Source organism: Leucopleurus acutus, assembly GCF_964270905.1.
Source record: "Leucopleurus acutus genome assembly, chromosome: 5".
Taxonomy (NCBI): domain Eukaryota; kingdom Metazoa; phylum Chordata; class Mammalia; order Artiodactyla; family Delphinidae; genus Leucopleurus; species Leucopleurus acutus.
Genome location: NC_139147.1, coordinates 129,691,673 through 129,710,752, shown reverse-complemented (window position 1 = coordinate 129,710,752; position 19,080 = coordinate 129,691,673). Strand labels below are relative to the sequence as shown.

The following is a 19,080-nucleotide window of genomic DNA, read 5'->3' as shown; positions in this document are numbered from 1 at the left end:
CTTGTCTCTCTACTGGCCTGACCTGAGTTTTCTACATATGATCAAGTTTGGGGAGCATGCCATCAATCACACTGAAAGATGTAGTAGAGAATTTTACTGCATTAACCCTCAACTGCTGTACCTTCTCTGCTTTTTTCCCATCATTACTTCTTTCAAGACACGGATACATTGATGGGGACCTAAGAAAAGGAGGACTGAATTTCAGTTATTCATATCTAGATCTTCTCTTCTAGATTATAACGGAGTTGAAGGCAGGAATGACAAATTACTCTGCCTGGAACAAAGCACATTGTCTTAAATATAGCTAAATAGGTCCTTCACAGATGATGAAAGAAAGAACAAAAGGAAGGAAGGGAACGAGGAAGGAGGAAAGCAAGGGAGGGAGAGAAAGGAAGAAAAAGAAATTTGATCAGAGATGTTAAGGAAGGTGGGGGAGGGGCAATACTGAACTTGGCCTGCATCACAAGAAGATACCTGGTGTCACAGAAGGAAGTTACCTAGAGACCCATCCCAGGTGGTTGAGGGCAGTTTATGTTTGCGGAATTATACGTAAGCTTGCTGTTGGCCAAGGCCAGGCCCTTGATTTGCTTCTTTGACATATTCTAGGCTTAGTACGTTAATAGTGTAGGTGGAGGGGGCATGGGGGAGACAAACTTTAACGGAAAAACTGTAAAGGAAAAGACCAAGAAGTAGCTCCATTTACTGGCTGTGCTCTATCTACCCCACAAGGCTACTAACATAAGTCTGAGTCATTTCCTCAGTGGTTGTGACAGTTCTCTGTCTTTAGAAGGAGGAAGTGGAAAGTTTAATACCTTACATTAGAGGCCCTTTTTCATATGCAAGGATTCATTTCATTCTCAAGGCCAAAAAGGTACTTAAATGGGACAACCACGTATAGCATGGGCACATTTGGTCCCCATTACTATGGTATGCCATTCCCCTCCTCTTATCAGGGATAAAAAAAAAGGTAGATTACAGTCATCTCGTCAGGGCAGGGGATACTATTTAAATGTAAAATCATTTATCGCATCCAATGTGTATTAAGCACTGCAACTAAGAGGTACTCTTTCCCCAAGTATCTTGCAAGAGCTAACATCTCCATTTTACAGATCAGGAGCTTGAGGGTCAGATTTAGCTTGACCTTGGTAGATAAATCAATATCTAGTAGAGTACAGATAAAACCAATAGATAAAACCAATCTCCTTTTAACTACCTACTGGCTTACTAAGATCTTTTAGTAAATGAGAACTAAACTTCAAGGCCACTGCTCCTCACTTTCATAACAATCATCCCCTATGATGAAAATGAATAGTTGGCAGACCAGAGAGGGTGAAACTACAGAGGCCAGCAGAGCGGATGGTACCATCTTTAACATAGCTAGCTTAACACAGGGCCTTTCCGTCTCGCTAAAGTTCAAACGACTAAAAGGCCCCAGCTCGCCCCTGACGAGCAGACACACGTGTATCGTACGCATGCGCCCAGACGGGACCTACCCGCCCCTTCGACCGGACCTCTTTAGCCAAGTCACCAACCAGCCCTCTAAATGCCCGCCCCCAAGGCTAAACCTTCGACCAATCGGGAGGCAAGAGTCATCAGGCACGTCACATTTAGCATATACCCTCTCCCCGCCCCCAAGCCATGGCCCCGCCCCGTCCGAGACAGGGATGGTCGCCAAAGCACTTCGTTCTGGCATCTGATTGGCTCCTTTTCCAGCCCCGCCTCCGTCTCCTCCCGCCGCCCTCCCCTCCACTCTCCCACACTGGCGGGCGGAGCTAAGTTCGCAGGCGTGGGTGTTGCCTCTCTCTTCTGGGGGCCCGCCCGCCCTCCTCCTCCTCCTCCTCCCTCCCTCCTCCTCCTCCCTCCCTCCTCCTCCTCCCTCCCTCCTCCTCCTCCCTCCCTCCTCCTCCTCCCTCCCTCCTCCCCCTCCCTCCCTCCCCAACCCCCTTCCCCTCCTCTCTGGGCCTGCGTGCGCGCGTCCTCCTCCTTCACGCGCCGCCGCTAGCCTAGCACTCTCGCTGGAACCTCTGGCCCGAACGTTCCCTTTGCCCTCCGGCTGCGGAGCGGGCGGGATCCTGCACGGCTGTCGCTGCAGCCCGGGCGGGCGGGGCGACGGCAGCGGCACGCGAGCCCGGAGGAGGGCCGTACCACCATTCGCCAGCACGCGGGGGGAGCCGCTCGCCCCGCCGCAAACGCCTCGGCGACCCCGCGGGGCTGAGGCGTCGCCGCGCCCGGGAGCTTGAGCGGCGAGCCGGCCTCGACCCCGAGCTCGGAGCCCCGCGGGCAGCGCCCGCCGCCGACCCCACCCATCCGGGCCGAGGAGGCCGCGACCATGGCTGAGATGGAGGAGCGGAGCCTGGACAACTTCTTCGCCAAGAGAGACAAGAAGAAGAAGAAGGAGCGGAGCAACCGGGCGGCGAGCGCCGCGGGTTCGGCGGGCGTCGCCGGCGGGAGCAGCGGAGCCGCGGGCGCGGCGGGCGGTGGGGCGGGCGTGGGGACCCGGCCGGGCGACGGCGGGACCGCGGGCGCGGGGGCCACGGGCCCCGGGGCCGCCACCAAGGTTGTGACAAAGGTGAGGGGCCAGGGAGACTGGGAGTCGGGGCCCGGGCCGCGCGCTTGCGCCCATGTGCCCGCCCCCGCCCGCCTGCCTGCTTGCCTGCCCGGGGAAACGGCCGGGAGGGGCGGCCGGGGCCCGGCTGGCGGGCTGATGGGCGCGGAGGCTGCCACGTGACGCGGGCTTCCCACGGCGGGCCGCCTCGCACTCCCCGCTGGACCCCCGGCACCCCGCTCCCGACCCGCGTCTCTTGGCTCGGGCGAGGACGCAAGCTGGCGGCGGCACCCTCCCGGGGAATCGGCCCGGGTCGGAAGTGCATCTATCGAATGACGTCTACTCTGAGTAATTTAGCGTTCTGATTTCAGACCAGTAGTCTGAGCTGAATTTTCTAACAATCACATTTGTGGCGGCTCTAACTGGCACGACTTGGTCCCGAAGCCCGTAAAAGAAAAGTCTCATGGCAAGATTGAGCTAGACGTTTAGTTGTGGGCTTCCTGTTGATTTCATCTGGCGTTTCCTGGTTGCTTTTAAAGTAACAGGTCTCATGAAGGAACGCGGTGGAAGTAAAGTTTACTCACGTTTGTCCTCCAGCCTAGTTGGCCTTGGGATTGAGCAAGGGCTTTGGCCAGAAAACGAGTCCACACTTTAGGTTCCAGCCGCTTCATCCCTTTTTCATAGTCTGATAGTTGTCTTAGTTGTGTTTTTACAAATAGCTTTAATTGACTAAGTGGTACCTGTTTTACAGGATGAAGATGAGTGGAAAGAATTTGAGCAAAAAGAGGTTGATTACAGCGGCCTAAGAGTTCAAGCAATGCAAATAAGGTATGGTCTGGTTACAGATGTGCTTAGATAACTCAAGGGATAGATACTGTATGTTTGGGGGTTTTTAGCCCCAAAACAGCATCACAGTACTCTTGTGCTTTAGATATGCTTATTAGGACTCTAATGGATTGTGTCTTTTCCTCTGATGGCGGCCCTTCTATATGCTGATCAAATTAGCTGCCAGCTCTAAAATCCTGTGAGAGCTTGCCTGCTTCAAATCTTGGTTAGGCCTTTTGGAGACAGCTAAAATGGATTTTGTGGTTTCAAAATTTTTACTTTTAATATTGGTGGGTCGAAGTTAGTTTTTCTTTTTGTTTCAAAAAATAACGGGTGGTTTTCAGATCCTCTGTGACAGACAAGTTATATATGTATTTGTAATTGAAGCATAGTTAGAGGGAAATAGCAGATTTTACAAACAAGTTATATATGTATTCGTAATTGAAGCATAGTTAGAGGGAAATAACAGATTTTACGTATTCACACAGTGAAACCAACTTGTGTAATTAGCACTGAGGTCAAGAAACTGAACATTACTGGTAGAGGAGAAAGCCCCCTCGTAGTCACTGTTTTCACCCCTCAAATGACCACTAACCTAACACTAGATTAATTTTCCTAGAAACTTATGGAAATGGAATCATACTCTAAGTATATTTTTAAAGTTCAAGAAAACAGTAATTTCTGAAAATTGGATTGGTTGACTTAGAGAATTTGAAATTAACGTATTTTATCAAGTCCAGTCTATGGTAGTCACATGTACTTTAGATTCATGTAAATAAATGTCATGTTTTTGAGGGTCTCATGAAGTAGAAAATCCATTGGTTTAGATTAAAAACCCTTTATTCTCAGTTTCAAGAAATAAGTGATCCCTGGGAATTCCCTGGCAGTCCAGTGGTTAGGACTCAGCACTCTCACTACCAGGGGCCTGGGGTCCATCCCTGGTCGAGGAGCTAAAGTCCCGCACGCCACACAGCACAGCCAAAAAAAGAAGTGAACCCGATGCACTGCCTTCCAGTTTGAAGTCTGTGATTTATATATGCCCGTGACTGCCTAGCACAGTGGAGGAAATACTTTTCCTTAACAAAATACTGTCTTTTGACCTCTCTAGATGGTAACATTTATGGTGTTAAATAACTTATTAAAAAACCAGGGCTAACTTTTATGACATTTGTTGGATACTTACCACAACTAGGCATTCATGTCCTAGGTTCTTTCACGTCGCTGTGTGAGCTTAAGCAAAGTGAAACCTGATTGATAGTGGGAAACTTTTAGGAAATGCAGCTTCCCCACATTTGAAATACCTTCCGTGGTGGTGTGAAGTAGAGGTGATTAGACTGGAGGTTTATTCCCAGCCACTTCTTGGCTTCCTTCGTGTGTTAGATGTTTTTTGTTTTTTCTTTTTTTGGTTGTGTTGGGTCTTTGTTGCTGCGCACGGGCTTTCTCTAGTTGCCGCGAGCGAGGGCTACTCTTCATTGTGGTGTGCGGGCTTCTCATTGCCGTGGCTTCTTTTGTTGCAGGGCATGGGCTCTAGGCACACAGGCTTCAGTAGTTGCGGCACACAGGCTTCAGTAGTTGCGGCACACAGGCTCAGTAGTTGTGGTAAGCGGGCCCTAGAGTGCGTGGGCTTCAGTAGTTGCGGTGCACTGGCTTGGTTGCTCCGTGGCATGTGGGATCTTCCCGGACCAGGGATCAAACCCATGTCCCCTGCATTGCCAGGAGGATTCTTTTTTTTTTTTTTTTTGCGGTACGCGGGCCTCTCACTGTTGTGGCCTCTCCCGTTGTGGAGCACAGACTCCGGACACGCAGGCTCAGCGGCCATGGCTCATGGGCCCAGCCGCTCCGTGGCATGTGGCATCTTCCCGGACTGGGGCACGAACCCATGTCCCCTGCATCGGCAGGCGAACTCTCAACCACTGCGCCACCAGGGAAGCCCAGACCAGCTTTTTTGTACTGCTTTTTTCATTATTTAGCATCTAGTCATTGCCCCTCAGTGGCCATCCAGAGATCTTTCTCTTACCTGCTAACACTGAGAAACATACCTTCTTCAGGAAGCTGCTTTTGTGGATTCTCAGTCACTGTGGAGTCTGGGGTCTGTCTCCGTTGCCTTCATAAATCAACAGAGGGGAATCTAATCAACAGGGGGCTTCCAGGAAAGGCTTGAGAGTGAGAAGCCATCAGAGGGTTAATAATAATGACAAAAACTTTCACTTTATACAGCTGACGCTTGAACAACATGGGTTTGTACTGCATGGGTCCACTTATATGCAGATATTTTTCAATAGTAAATGCTGTATTACACGACCTGCGGTTGGTTGAATCTGCCGATACGGAAGAACTGCAGATGAGGCATGTTAACACCCCTGTTGTTCAAGGGTCAACCATGTACTGAATATCTTTATAAACTTTGTATTAAATGCTCTTGACATTGAAACTCAGTAGGAGTGGGAGTCTACAAGGAAAGACACATTGGTTCAATAGAATGGGAAGTAGGTTACTCACACAAATAGGATATAGTTGATAATGTGGCAAAAACATGGACTTTAAGGAAAGACAGACCTGGGCTTGCATTTTAGCCCTGCTGCTTATGTGTGACCTTGGGCGAGTTACTTTACTTGTGAATGTTATCTGCAAAATTGAGATGACTACTCAGGATTTTTGTGAGGATTTTGAACAGGATGTTCATAATATATCCACTTGGTTAATGTTAATCAACCTCTGTTTAGTGGGTAAATTCGAATGTCTTACTCTTGGGAATTTCTCTGCTATTTAACCATGAGGCACCTGCTTTATAATACCAATATTTGAGGAGAAGGGGTAATGGAGGCACATAATATTATCATGACTAAAGTCCTACTCTGGTGAGTCAGTTCACTATGGACTTAATAGGAGAACATGACATGTTCAGGTAGGCATTAGTATAACCATATAAAGAAAAATCCTTCTCAGAGTTGCTGGAGATCTTGAATGATTGTCTTTTATGACTTGGTCTTACCTTTTGTGCAGAAGCCCTCAGAAGGGGAGAGAAATGAGATCTCTCTCTTCTGTGGAATTGGAGGGGGGTGGTTATGCCTTTAGTTTGTTACCTTTTCTATCCATGAGAGAGACAGCCTTGCTATTTCAATATGAAACAAGGGAAAATGACACTTTGAAGTTGACTTAAAAATATCTTGAAATTCTCCATCTATAGTCTTAATTTTTTTTCTCCCAACTTATTGTGTTGAAAAATTACAAACCTCAGAAAAGTTGCAAGAATAGTAGAATAAGTACCCTTATACTCTTGCTGGAGATGTACAAATCATTTTTGCCACACTTAACTTTCTCTTTAGTTAGCTGCATACAGTCTTAAAAGTTTTTGACACTAGTCCTCGTAGTAAGTTAGCATGCTGGACGTTTGTTGAAGGTGAGTGTGCAATTGAAAGGGGGAGAGTTTTCAGCAGCAGCAAGCATACTGTATTAACGTCCTAGCTCACATTTACCCATTAGCTCAAGATTTAAGGACCAAGAGTATTATGAGGTCATGTGTCAAGTTTTGTGTCTAGGTTAATCTTATTCAAGATCACATTGTTTACAGACAAGTTCTGAGAGGGAAGCCATTGAGATGGTGATAAAAGAAGGGGCCTAGCGCTTGAGCTTAGATTATTGGTTGATAGTAGGACCTATAGGCCTTTCCCATCTTTAAAATGGATTTGAGGAAGAAAGATTTCATTTACTACTTATTACTAAATGGTGAGCATTTGTCATGTTTCAATAAAAAATTGAGTCCTTGGGTCCCAGTGGTTTTCTAGGAATCTTAAGAAATCTAGACTTTTAAACCCATTAGGTAGAGCTGGTTAATTTGTCCTTTGAAGAGAAGAAATTATTCCAGCATCCAAGCTGGATTCGTAGTAGCAAATATTTGTGGGACTGCTGTGTCCTGGATATTGGGCATCAACTGCTGGGTCTTGGAGTTGTAAAAAAATAACTCATGCTCTACTGAACACTAGTAGATCATTTCAGTGATGTGCAGGGGCCGTGGAGTCCAGGAGAGACGCTTAGGTCTACCATGAATGGGTCAAGAAAGAGTCCTTGGATGAAATACAGTGACATTTTAAGCTGCCAACCATGGCTCATCAGGCCATTTCTATCCCCCCAGTTTACTGTTGTAACAGTGATTGGATAATAGGGTCAAATCAGTGGCACTGCCCAGCATTCTGGCAAAAGTGCAGTCAAGTCTGGATTTTGTTTTAGCTGCTTTTGGGGAAGGGGGAGTTAGGATACATAAATTCTCCTGTAATGTCCCTTGAGATAAGGAGGTAAGAATGTTCTGTTCTTTATAGATACACCGCTGTAGAATGTGTGATCCTGATCAGTCTTACTAAAAAAAAGTGAATTTCTCAAATCTCAAAATAGGGAAAATTTTTGTTTCATATTTTAGAGCTATAAAGAGAGTGAAATGAAGTAATAGGCAACCTGAAAGAATATGGGCTCTGGAGTCCCACTGACTTGGCTCTGCTACATTGTAGCCCTGGTGAAGGTACTTAAGTATCTGAATATCAGTCTCCTCATATGTACAATGGGTCTTCTCCCCGCCTTAGTGTTCTTTCGATTTTTAACTTTGTAAAACGGGTACAACACTGCCTGGTATAGTAGATGCTCAGTAAATATTCCTTTTTGTAGCATTATCATTCCCAGTACCCCAAAATAGTGCCTTACAGACTAATGCATATTCAAGACAGTATACTTTGGATTGTGATAATGAATTTACAGTAACATAGTAGTTTTTATTTTTATTTTATTTACTTACTTATTTTTTAAGCATTGTAGTTTTTAAAACATCAAATTTAGCTGATGAGACGTTGTATATTATATTTGGATCAGATGCCAAATTTTAGCCTAGTTGTCTTCTGTGGAAATAATTCTCTGCAACATGATTTTTGTTCTTTGGCATTTGGAGGTTTGACATTTTCTGGAATATGTAAATATGAAAGAGTAGTAGGCTATTTAAGTTATTTCTATCCTGCCATTGTTACTATAGCACTTGGGCAAGGCTTTTAGCACCTCTGGGCCTTATTTCCCTCTGTTGGGTGAAGTGTCTTGACTAGACAATTTCCAATGTTTAGTTTAGCTGATATTTCAGAATCTTATGAAGCAAAATACTAAGTTGTCTTGTGCCTATTATCAATATACAATCCCTCTAATTAAAACAGATCACTCTTATTTTCTAGTAATAGTTTGTAATCTAGAGGTATTTTAGATTTGTGATTTTTTAAATTCATTTCTTCACTTGTCTCTGAGGGTGAAAAGGTGATGAACACTAGACAGTAAAGGAATCTTCTTTTCTTTGAGACTCTCAGCATTCTATCAGACTAAATTGGAGTTTTTCTTCAAACTTTATTTTTTTGCAGATTAGGAAAACAATGTTTTTGTTCTTTAGAACATTTGAAGAGTATAACAGCATAAAGAAATATTCAAGAATTATTCATAATCCCTTCTGCTTAGGGATAATCAATGTTAAAATTTTTTTGGTTTTCAGTTTATTGCAAGCTGATAATTCTGGAGTTTAAATATTAAAATAATTTAAGGGAAAAGCTATTTTAATTCAGTGCATTGTTGAAATTAACCATTTCTAAATGTAACTGATCAAATGAAAGCTATCACAGTTTGGGGATATAAGAGTGTAAAAGTGCCATGAAGTCACTTAAATCTTTGTGGGGATCTGATCACCCTGTCTGGCATGGATTGGGTTGCTGCGACATTGCTAACTACATAGTCAATTACAGCTAGGTCAATTATAGCTAGTCAGTTATACCTGTGCTTTTACTCATGGACCAAGCAAATTACATTTTAGTGTAATTACATAGGTGTGGCTTCAGAGGTGGGTAACTTTTTAAAAAAACTTCTTTTGGGACAATTTTGACATTTGGATACCACTGTTAGACTCCTGGATAAATTATGACTTTCATACTCTTACCTGATCATTCTACTTAAAAGCTTTAGGAAGCAAGATCATACTGCTTAGTGTCCATTTTAAAAGAACATGTTTTCATGTTGCTTTTTTTTTTTAATGAAAACTATGTTTTTTCTTATTATAAAGGTGGTATATGTGGTGCTTATATGAAAACCTAAATATTAAAATGCTGGAGAGGGTGTGGAGAAAAGGGAAACCTCTTGCACTGTTGGTGGGAATTAATACAGCCACTATGGAGAACAGTATGGAGGTTCCTTAAAAAATTAAAAATAGAACTACTGTATGACCCAGCAATCCCACTACTGGGCATATACCCTGAGAAAACCATAATTCAAAAAGAGGCATGTACCACAATGTTCATTGCAGCTCTATTTACAGTAGCCAGGACATGGAAGCAACCTAAGTGTGCATCAACAGGTGAATGGATAAAGAAGATGTGGCACATATATACAGTGGAATATTACTCAGCCATAAAAAGGAATGAAACTGAGTTATTTGTAGTGAGGTGGATGGACCTAGAAACCATCATACAGAGTGAAGTAAGTCAGAAAGGGAAAAACAAATACCATATGTTAACACATATATATGGAATCTAAAAAAAAAAAAATGGTCAGAAGAACCTAGGGGCCAGACAGGAATAAAGACACAGATGTAGAGAATGGACTTGAGAACACGGGGAGGGGGAAGGGTAAGCTGGGACGAAGTGAGAGAGTGGCATGGACATATATACACTACCAAATGTAAAATAGATAGCTAGTGGGGAGCAGCCGCATAGCACAGGGAGGTCAGCTCGGTGCTTTGTGACCACCTGGAGGGGTGGGATAGGGAGGGTGGGAGGGAGACACAAGAGGGAGGGGGGATATATGTATACATATAGCTGATTCACTTTGTTATAAAGCAGAAACTAACACCATTGTAAAGCAATTATACTCCAATAAAGATGTTAAAAAATAATAAATAAAAAGCATGTAATACCAAATGCTTACAGCACTTACCATGTGCCAAGCACTGTTATCAGTGCTTTGTGTCTGTTAATCTTCATAATGGGGCTGTTACCCCCTTTTTACACGAGAAAACTGAGGCATACAGAAGTTAGATGCCGTACTTAGTCTTCCTGGCTAGTAAATGGCAGAGCCTGGGTGTATTGAACCAGCCAGTTTGGCTTTAAAATCTGCTCATAACTGCTTGCTCCATGAAGAAAATAAAGTCATGCATTCTAGCACCCACTTTTTAACATTTACCCAAGAAATCATTCTAGTTGTCTTTCTATCTATATTAGGTGCATAGATTTTTAGTATTGATACGTTGTTGGTTTATGTGACATGATTATTACTTCCATGTTAGTGTAGGCCTAACATTTTAAATGGCTCCATAGGATTCTATTATGTGTTAGCAAAAAGGAAGACTGAAGGCTGGCTTAGCCATACTCCCCACGCTTTTTTCCTCTCAAACTATAGTCTTTAGTAAAATCGTGCTCTAAATGCAGATTGAAGGTAAGTTTGTTCCCTTTCTCGCTTTCTGTTGCCACCCTAAGCCTCTAAATTCTGGAATCATCTCTGGTTGGTGGGCAATAAGTGATGGTACTATTATCTGAGTGTCTTTAAAGAAGACCATTAGCTATTCAAGAAATTTGTCATATAGCCAGAACTTATTTTAATAGACATGGAAAGAAAGCACCCTTAGATGTCATTTTGCAGAAACCAGGATATGCCCTGATGTTCCCAAGGTCACAGTCAGGGTAGGAGTCATATATACATTGTTATGGCCATTGTCATGGATCAGATATCAAAAGGAGAAAATGTCTGAAAGAGTGGAAGGCCAGGGACAGAGCTTTAGGCAGCAGCATGTAGCATTTTCTTTTTTCTTTTTGTTGGCGTTGGGTCTTCACAGCCGCGCACGGGTTTTCTCTTTGTTGCGGTGCACAGGCTTCTCATTGCATTGGCTTCTCGTTGAGGAGCATGGGCTCTAGGCACACAGGCTTCAGTAGTTGCAGCATGCAGTCTCAGTAATTGCAGCACGTGAGCCCTAGAGCATGGGGGCTTCAGTAGTTGAGGCACATAGGCTCAGTAGTTGCAGTGCGTGGGCTTCAGTAGTTATGGCACACGGGCTCTAGAGCACAGACTCAGTAGTTGTGGCACACGGGCTTAGTTCCTCCGCGGCATGTGGGATCTTCCTGGACCAGGGATCGAACCCGTGTCCCCTGCATTGGTAGGCGGATTCTTAACCACTGCTCTACCAGGGAAGTCCTGCAGCCTGTTTTTTTTAATAGAAGAAAGGACAGTTAGATTGATGACAGAGATTGATAAGCTGAAGACCTGGGAAACACCACCACTGTCATGGAAAGTAATCCAGGGAGAAGGTTGGTGGTCTGTGCCAGGTGCATCATCTGCAAGGGCAAAGAGTTGCAAAAAGGAAGTTTGATTTGGCAGTTATCTTTGTGCTGTCAAGCCAGCGGTATAGAGGCAAGATATATGTACTTGATAATTTAGCAAATTCAGGCTTACATAAAATAGTAATAAGTAATCCAACACAAGGAGAAATAAAGATACCTTGCAGAGATCACAGACTTCTGACTCAAGTCGATTCAAGAATAAAAAAATAGGGACTTGCCTGGCAGCCCAGGGGTTAAGAATTCGCCTTCGAATGCAGGGGGTGTGGGTTCAGTCCCTGGTCGGGCAGCTAAGATACCACAGGCCTTATGGCCAAAAAACCAAGAAAACATAAAACAGAAGCAATATTGTAATTCAGTAAAGACATTAAAAATGGTCCACATCAAATCTTAAAAAAAAAAATTAAAAATAGGCATTAAATAGAACAGTTCAGTCAGTCTTAGAATGGTATGTCACCACTGAGGATATATTTTGCATTTATAATCACTAGTAAGCCAAAGACTGAGTTCTTGTATTCTCTTCTTTAAATGCGTGACACATCTCTGATGATAGGGACCAGTTCTATATATTTCCTATGTCTAGACAGTAGAGACTGACACTAATAAAGTATGAAGCACTGATGTAAATACTGAATGCTAACTTGTTTTCCTCTGTTGGAATGTGAATTAATTTTGAGAGTATTTTTTTACATGTACTAAAGGATTAGCAAATGAAATTATACAACTTTTAAAACCCATACATTTGATCACTAAAAATATGCTTACCATAAGTGCCTGTTTGTACACTTTGGTCCTAGAAAAAAATCAAGTAATTGTACTTTTAATCTTTCAAGTTGCCCTTTTCTCTACATTTCAGGTTAGATTGACCTCTCTTCCCTCCCTCAGTAGGGGCTGTTATAAATAATCAACACAGATTGTTAAAAGCCTGGCATGTCAGTACGTTAAATATTTCTAGATATTCTTGAGTGTATGGAGTTTGCAAAAAGGGAAATGGAGACTGTCAGACAGAGAGGTTTTCTCAACCTCTTTCCAGCGATGAATCCTTTTACATGAAGTCCTAATGCATAAAATAGATAAAATCCCCTAATTCTTCCTCTTTTTTTTTTTTTAAAAGCAAGTGAGGCATTTGGGCTTGAAGAGGTTAATAAGTACCTTCTCCAGAATCACAGATCATTATTGGTAGAATTAAGAATTTGGACTGACAGTTTTCCTGGTGTTTCTGTAATTGAATTCACTTGTTTATTTTCCAATAGTGAAAAGGAAGAAGATGAAAATGAAAAAAGAGAAGATCCAGGTGATAACTGGGAAGAAGGCGGAGGAGGTGGTGGTGGTGTAGAAAAATCTTCAGGTCCCTGGAATAAAACAGCTCCGGTACAAGCACCTCCTGCTCCAGTAGTTGGTAACCTTCATATTTCATTTTCATAAAGATGTCTATTTGTGTATAATTTATATGCAGTCAGCTTTCAACTAAATGCATGCTTGCACTGGGTGAGTAGGGTCTTCTTTCCATTCCTAGGAGAGAGATTTGTGTCTGATCTAAAGACTTTCATATCCTCAATAAAGAAATTTGGAAGTTAAGGCTGTAGGCTGCTTAAATCTTACTGCAGCCCTATAGCTTGCCAGATTTACATGTTTAAGCATTTTTTTTCAATGTTTGACGGCTGACTAAGGAATATTGGGTACCTGTGTCTTTTTTTTTTCCATTCCCCATTTTACTCTCTCTGAAGAATGAATTCTCAGACAGGTGGATTTTATCACTCCCAAGAGGATGAAAAGTGCTTCTTGGCTCGGGGGAGAGTGGGAATGGTAAAGAAATCTTAGATCTTACAGTGGTTTGTGGCCCATCAAAGGGCCAGAGTATGTAAACATATGTACAGTGTATCTGTGGTATTAACATTTTTTGCTTGGGGCATGGGGACAGTACTGTTCAGAAGAAAGTTGTCTAAAAAGGCTCTTTTAGGAAGGCAATAAAGAAAAAATGTTGAGAAATAATGCTCTGATGTATGCCCATTTTATACAGAATAATATAAAGAATAACAAATCACCCCCAAATGTTACTGTCCAAAGATCACAGATTACTACCATGCATAGTTTTTCCCTGTTTCCTTCTAGCTGCATTACACTTGAGCTAATGAATGATGTAGAGATGTTCATTTGAAAGGAAGCTTTTGATAACTAGAAAACGTGTGTAAAACACTGAATTCATGTTTAGGTTGGGGGGCGGTGAATGGTATGTAAGAAAAGCTGAAAGGCTGTGTCCTCAAAATCTTGGTCATGGTACAAGACTTTGGGCTGCTTAATTTTTTCTCCTGTTTTACGAGAAAATAAAAAATTCATTGATGATGTAAAAGTGGTCATACTTTGAAAGGTAGTCCCTGATGAGACCTGTCTCCCAGGAACAGCAGATGCCTTTCCCTCTTCCAATAAGTTGACTTAATAGAACTCATTTACATAGATAATTAAAATTGTACATGGAAGAGAAATTGGAAGACTACTTTTACCCTAGAAAAATAGGCCTTTGCTTTTGGACATTTCCTCAGATAACTTTCCTTCTGTTGTTCAGAGACCCTTAATGTAAGTATTGTTTTTTTCCATAACTGTTAAAATGATCAGGAATTCAGGAGTAGCTTATTAAAATGCCAAGCACTTGAATAGTTTCTCTAAACTGTTTTGAAATGTTAGTTACAGAAACCCCAGAACCGACAATGACTAGTGGCGTGTATAGGCCTCCTGGGGCCAGGTTGACCACAACAAGGAAAGCACCCCAAGGACCACCAGAAATCTACAGTGATACACAGTTCCCATCCCTGCAGTCCACTGCCAAGCATGTAGAAAGCCGGAAGTAAGTATTCTCAATATTGTGTTTTGGAGCCCTATCCTTTGGCCAGGGAGTGGGGTTTTTGGGATTTGAAAACCCACCTGGGGTGTTGCAGTAAAGCCCAAGCTGCAGCTGAGAGGCAACTGAGAATTAAGGTGGGACTTATATGCCCAGGACTGGGGGGAGAAGGGGGGAAGGACCCGGGGTGGGGGGGGGCGAGGGGAAAGAGCACCAAAGACAAACTTCGTCTGCAAGTTTCCCTTATCCCTAGTTTATGTCATTCTGTAGCCATGACAAGTCTCATCTAGTGAGAATTCTTAATAAATATTAAGTACATTATTGCTGCTTCTGTGTTCCGTGTAATATAGAAACTAGAAAAGTCAGCAATACTTCATTATATTCCCAGTTAATGTGAGTAGATGAAAGATGTTGGCATTTATAAATCTAATATTAAAAATAATCTTATTTCAGCAGGTACTTAAAATGAATGCTACCTGGAGTTAAATGACCACATATGGCACATCCACATCTTATTTAGGGACATGAATTTTTTACAAAGTAAATAAAATGGGAAGAAATGTAAATGATATCAGATGGAAATTTTTCGGGGTGGCTTTTAAATTAAATCCCAGCGTTTTTGCCTCTTTGAGAGCACAGCTGGCTTGAATTTAAGCCTCCACTTGACTTGTTCCTCTGCTCTGTCCTCCACGAGAGGCAGTGATTCACCACACTCATCTTTATCTGACCCACTCCCATAAAGTAGATGTGTGGAGAGTTCTTTGAATAATGAGTAGAACTTTACTTGAATGAGGAAATTGTTGTTCTTACTTTATGCATAAAGAAAGAGATGTGTATTGTCTATTATTTGCTAAGAGTAACAATGAGTCTTAGAAGGAATCACCATGTCATTAGACAGCTTTTTAACTTTCCAGTTGTCTTGAAGTTGGTCCCAAAATAGGTTTTCAGTTAATAGTATTCAGTAGATTTGCTACCACAGAAAATAGGACCCTAGAGCTTCAGTACAGTATTCTATATTTTCTATTCATTTGAAGCCTTAAAAGTGGTTTTGGTAAGGATTTATATACCAGTTTCCCCCTCCTGTCCCTTCCTCAGGATTTTTCTAAGGGGTGGCTTTTTTTTAAATTCAAGGAAGGATATTTTCAAAACAACCTAGTGAAGAAGAAATATTTACTGATTACATTTCTTTTCCCTTAGGGATAAAGAAATGGAGAAGAGCTTTGAAGTAGTAAGACACAAAACTAGAGGTAGGGATGAGGTTTCAAAAAACCAGGCCCTTAAACTTCAGCTAGACAACCAGTATGCTGTGCTTGAGAATCAGAAAAGCAGCCACACACAGTACAATTAAGGAATGGTGTTTGCTAACCCTTCTAAGGTAACTAGACCACAGCTAACCACCACGGACAGCCATCATCATCTGATCTCTGCTGGATCTACAACTGATGCAGACCACTCAGTATACGGGACCGGCCCTATTGCACTATGGAAGTTTAAAGTATCACAACTGCTCTTTATGTGTATTGGATTTAGGGGGATTTTCATTGTTATATAAGTGTGTCAACTAGATTCAGCAGTGTTCTTTCAGAGTTACTCTGCAAATACAAAATAATCAAAAACTGCAGCCAGTGGTCATTTCAAAATCTTTTTATGTTCAGATACTGAGCCTTCGTAAGGGTTGACTACCTCAGATTTGCTGCACTCATTGTGGACTTCATGTGGATCACAACTTCTGGATAAGAAGGTTACAGCTTTTAAGTGTCGATGTGAAACTTGAAACCAGCTCTACTGGATTCCTATCAGAAATCCTGCAGAAAGTCAGCCATCTTCTGGGTTCTGATCTGCTGTAAAAGATGAAGATTTAAGTGACCTTAATTAACCTGTCCTGTGCCCCATTCATAAGGAACACTCTGTAGTGGGTATTAGACTTCCTGGAACATGCCGCTCTCTAAAGAACTGATGTGTTCAGATAATCTGTGTAGGGCTGTGATTTATAATTTAAACTTTGAGTTGTATTCTGAGGTAACCACAAATTAAATTCAACCAAACTCGGGTCACCATGTGGGAAAAGGGGTGTGTGGGGGGGAATAATCTTATTTTTTTAGTAATTTTTTATTTGGGTAGTACTTTTTCTGTGTTCCATATTAAGGCTTTTTTTTTTCTTTCTTTCTTTTTTTTTTTTTTTTTTTTTTTGCTTAGACTTGGAATAGTTCTTTGACAGAGCATATTGCTTGGCTAAGTAACCTGAAATATGCAGTGGAATTGTGAAACGTCTCGTGAATTTGCCAATCCCTAGAGCAGAACCAGATGGCCTTTGATACAAAGGGCAGTAGATGCAGGGGGCTCTACTTCAGGTGCTGCTAAAGCTTCCTCTAATCAGGTCTAAGTTGTATAGTAAACTGGTGGAAAGAGTATATTTTCTGCTCAGGCCAAGGGAGTCACAGATGTGTCCTTATAAATTCAAAGCAGTGAGAGCAGAACCTCAACCTAAAACCCACTGAAGTTTCATGGATCTTGCATGATCTCTGACAAGAATTCCAGATGCACTTGTGCCGAAACGTTTAAGGTATTAGACGCAGTGATTGTCTCAGCCTAGCTCTGTCATCAACCTCCTGGTGTGTCTTTTTACGTTGTTCATTTGGAGAGTCAGGGGCGAAAGACAGGTGATGTAGCACTTCTGTTTTTAATGATTACAGCTTAAACTATCCAGTAATTTTTAGTCCTGGAAAAGGACATCAGGACGCTACCCAGGATTACTGAAAAGTCTTTCCATCTAATGAGATAGTCTGGTAATTTCCTAGTTTTGTATCTTCGGTTCAATAGAAATATTTCAAAGTGGCATGTGACCACTTGATGCAGAGTCTGGATTTCTCTGTAATAAAATCCCTTTGCCAAATGTAGGAGTTGCAGACTTGCTACTGGCAAGAGTGAAGCAAATGGGTGAGTAAAACTATCCTGATGTGGGAGCATTTTCCTCTAGGAGTTCAGTCTTGATAAGTGTCAGTGCAGGAATCGCACTCCTAGGAGTGTTACAGAGTCATCTGCTGTCAGATGCGAACCATATCTGGGCAATAATGTTGGCATTATTTGAAGTGGCAGGCAGGATGCCTACGTTCTGGTGTACTTGGGTGAGTAGCTGAGCCAGCCAAGGAGAGGTTGGATGAGTGAGAAACAAAGGATTCTTGGTTAATCTGAAGACTTCATTTGAGAACCAAAAATCTTTTAACAAATAACCTCTTGGACCTTGAGCCACATATTTCCCCTAAAAAGTATGCATTTTTTTTTCCAGCAAAATTTCGTTGGGGGTTATGTTATTGAGGAATGAACTGAGACGAATATGTGGAAATGTTACTTAATGGCATAGAAATCTGAAGACCTGCAGGAGATTTAAAATTCCAACCCTTATAACTTTTTAAAAGATTGTGAAATTATCAAAATGCACATGAATCAAGTTTTAATATGCTGTATGATGGGTGGATGAGGCTGTCCATTGTACCATTTCTTTCTTTGAATTCTCAGGCATGGTTTGGCAGTGCAAAAACTCTGTAACATTAACAAATTCAATAAAAAGTAAATATGTAGATTTTGGAGTCTGGTGGTTTTTACTCTTAACTGGTAACTGATTATCTTTGAAAATGGAGAATTGATGACATTCCTCCTTTGCTCTAAGAGTCTGATAATGTCATCTCGAGTGACCTTTCCATTTGAGAAATGTTTGTAGAGTACTCTTAATGTTAAAACCAGACCTGGAATGAAACTGGCTTTGAACCTGTGATGGATATTATTTTCCAAAGATAAACATTGAAATGTATTCTTGTCTTCATTGCTGTATTAAATTGTGTTATCTTAGACCATGGTAGGGAAATCTACAGTCTCTACTATGTAAACTAAAGATTTCAGGGCTTGTCCTCTGAGAAGCTTACGAATTTCTCAAATGAGAGCCATTTTAAATTTCAGGATTTAGTCTGGATTATAGTCCCTAAATTTCTAAACTAGAGGAAGTATATTTTCAGTCATTTTTGGTTGGAGTGTGAAATTTTTGAAATATCAAAAATCAAATATAAGTGTTTTTTTAACTGAACTGTTCATTTTGGAATGTAAGTATATGTATTTTTTTCATACCTACAACTCATTTATTTTGTAACTGGAAGTATGTACCTGTTAATGTTCCTCATCTATTTCACCCATCCCCACACATACCCCTCCCCTCTGGCATGTGTTGTTCTCAGTATCTATGACTGTTTCTTTGTTTTTGTTTTATAAATTCTACATATAAGTGAAATCACTATTTGTCTGAACTATTTCACTAAGCATAATACCCTCCAGGTCCATCCATGTTGCTAATGGCAAATTTTCATTCTCTTTTATGGCTGTTATTTCATTGTATCTATGTAACACATTTTCTTCATTAGGTTGCTTCCATATATTGGCTGTTGTAAATAATGCTGCATTGAACATAGGGATGTACATATCTTTTCAAAATAATGATTTTACTTTGCTCGGATAAATACCCAGGAGTGGTATTGCTGGGTCGTATGGTA

The 19,080-nt window shown here is 41.8% G+C and overlaps 1 protein-coding gene across 4 annotated transcripts; it reads left to right on the top strand.

Annotated features, from left to right (window-relative positions):
* The first annotated feature begins 1,994 nt into the window (after window positions 1-1,994).
* On the top strand, window positions 1,995-18,457 carry CDV3 (CDV3 homolog). Of its 4 annotated transcripts, none has more exons than XM_082839738.1 (5): window positions 1,995-2,569; window positions 3,297-3,373; window positions 12,960-13,105; window positions 14,389-14,548; window positions 15,918-18,457. In XM_082839738.1, the coding sequence occupies exons 1-5, from the start codon at window positions 2,330-2,332 to the stop codon at window positions 15,919-15,921; spliced, it is 627 nt and encodes a 208-aa protein (XP_082695864.1). In that variant the 5' UTR covers window positions 1,995-2,329; the 3' UTR covers window positions 15,922-18,457. The 4 variants fall into 4 exon arrangements, with proteins under 4 accessions (XP_082695864.1, XP_082695861.1, XP_082695863.1 ...); XM_082839735.1 differs by having other exon boundaries at window positions 15,740-18,457; XM_082839737.1 differs by having other exon boundaries at window positions 16,198-18,453.
* Window positions 18,458-19,080: the final 623 nt, after the last annotated feature.

What these genes read in the sequence shown, in the direction of transcription:
- CDV3 (XM_082839735.1), top strand. Translation starts at nt 2,330, where the DNA reads ATGGCTGAGATGGAGGAGCGGAGCCTGGACAACTTCTTCGCCAAGAGA. An exon ending in CCACCAAGGTTGTGACAAAG is followed by an intron (nt 2,570 to 3,296) that starts GTGAGGGGCCAG and finishes CCTGTTTTACAG; the next exon opens with GATGAAGATGAGTGGAAAGA. An exon ending in GTTCAAGCAATGCAAATAAG is followed by an intron (nt 3,374 to 12,959) that starts GTATGGTCTGGT and finishes ATTTTCCAATAG; the next exon opens with TGAAAAGGAAGAAGATGAAA.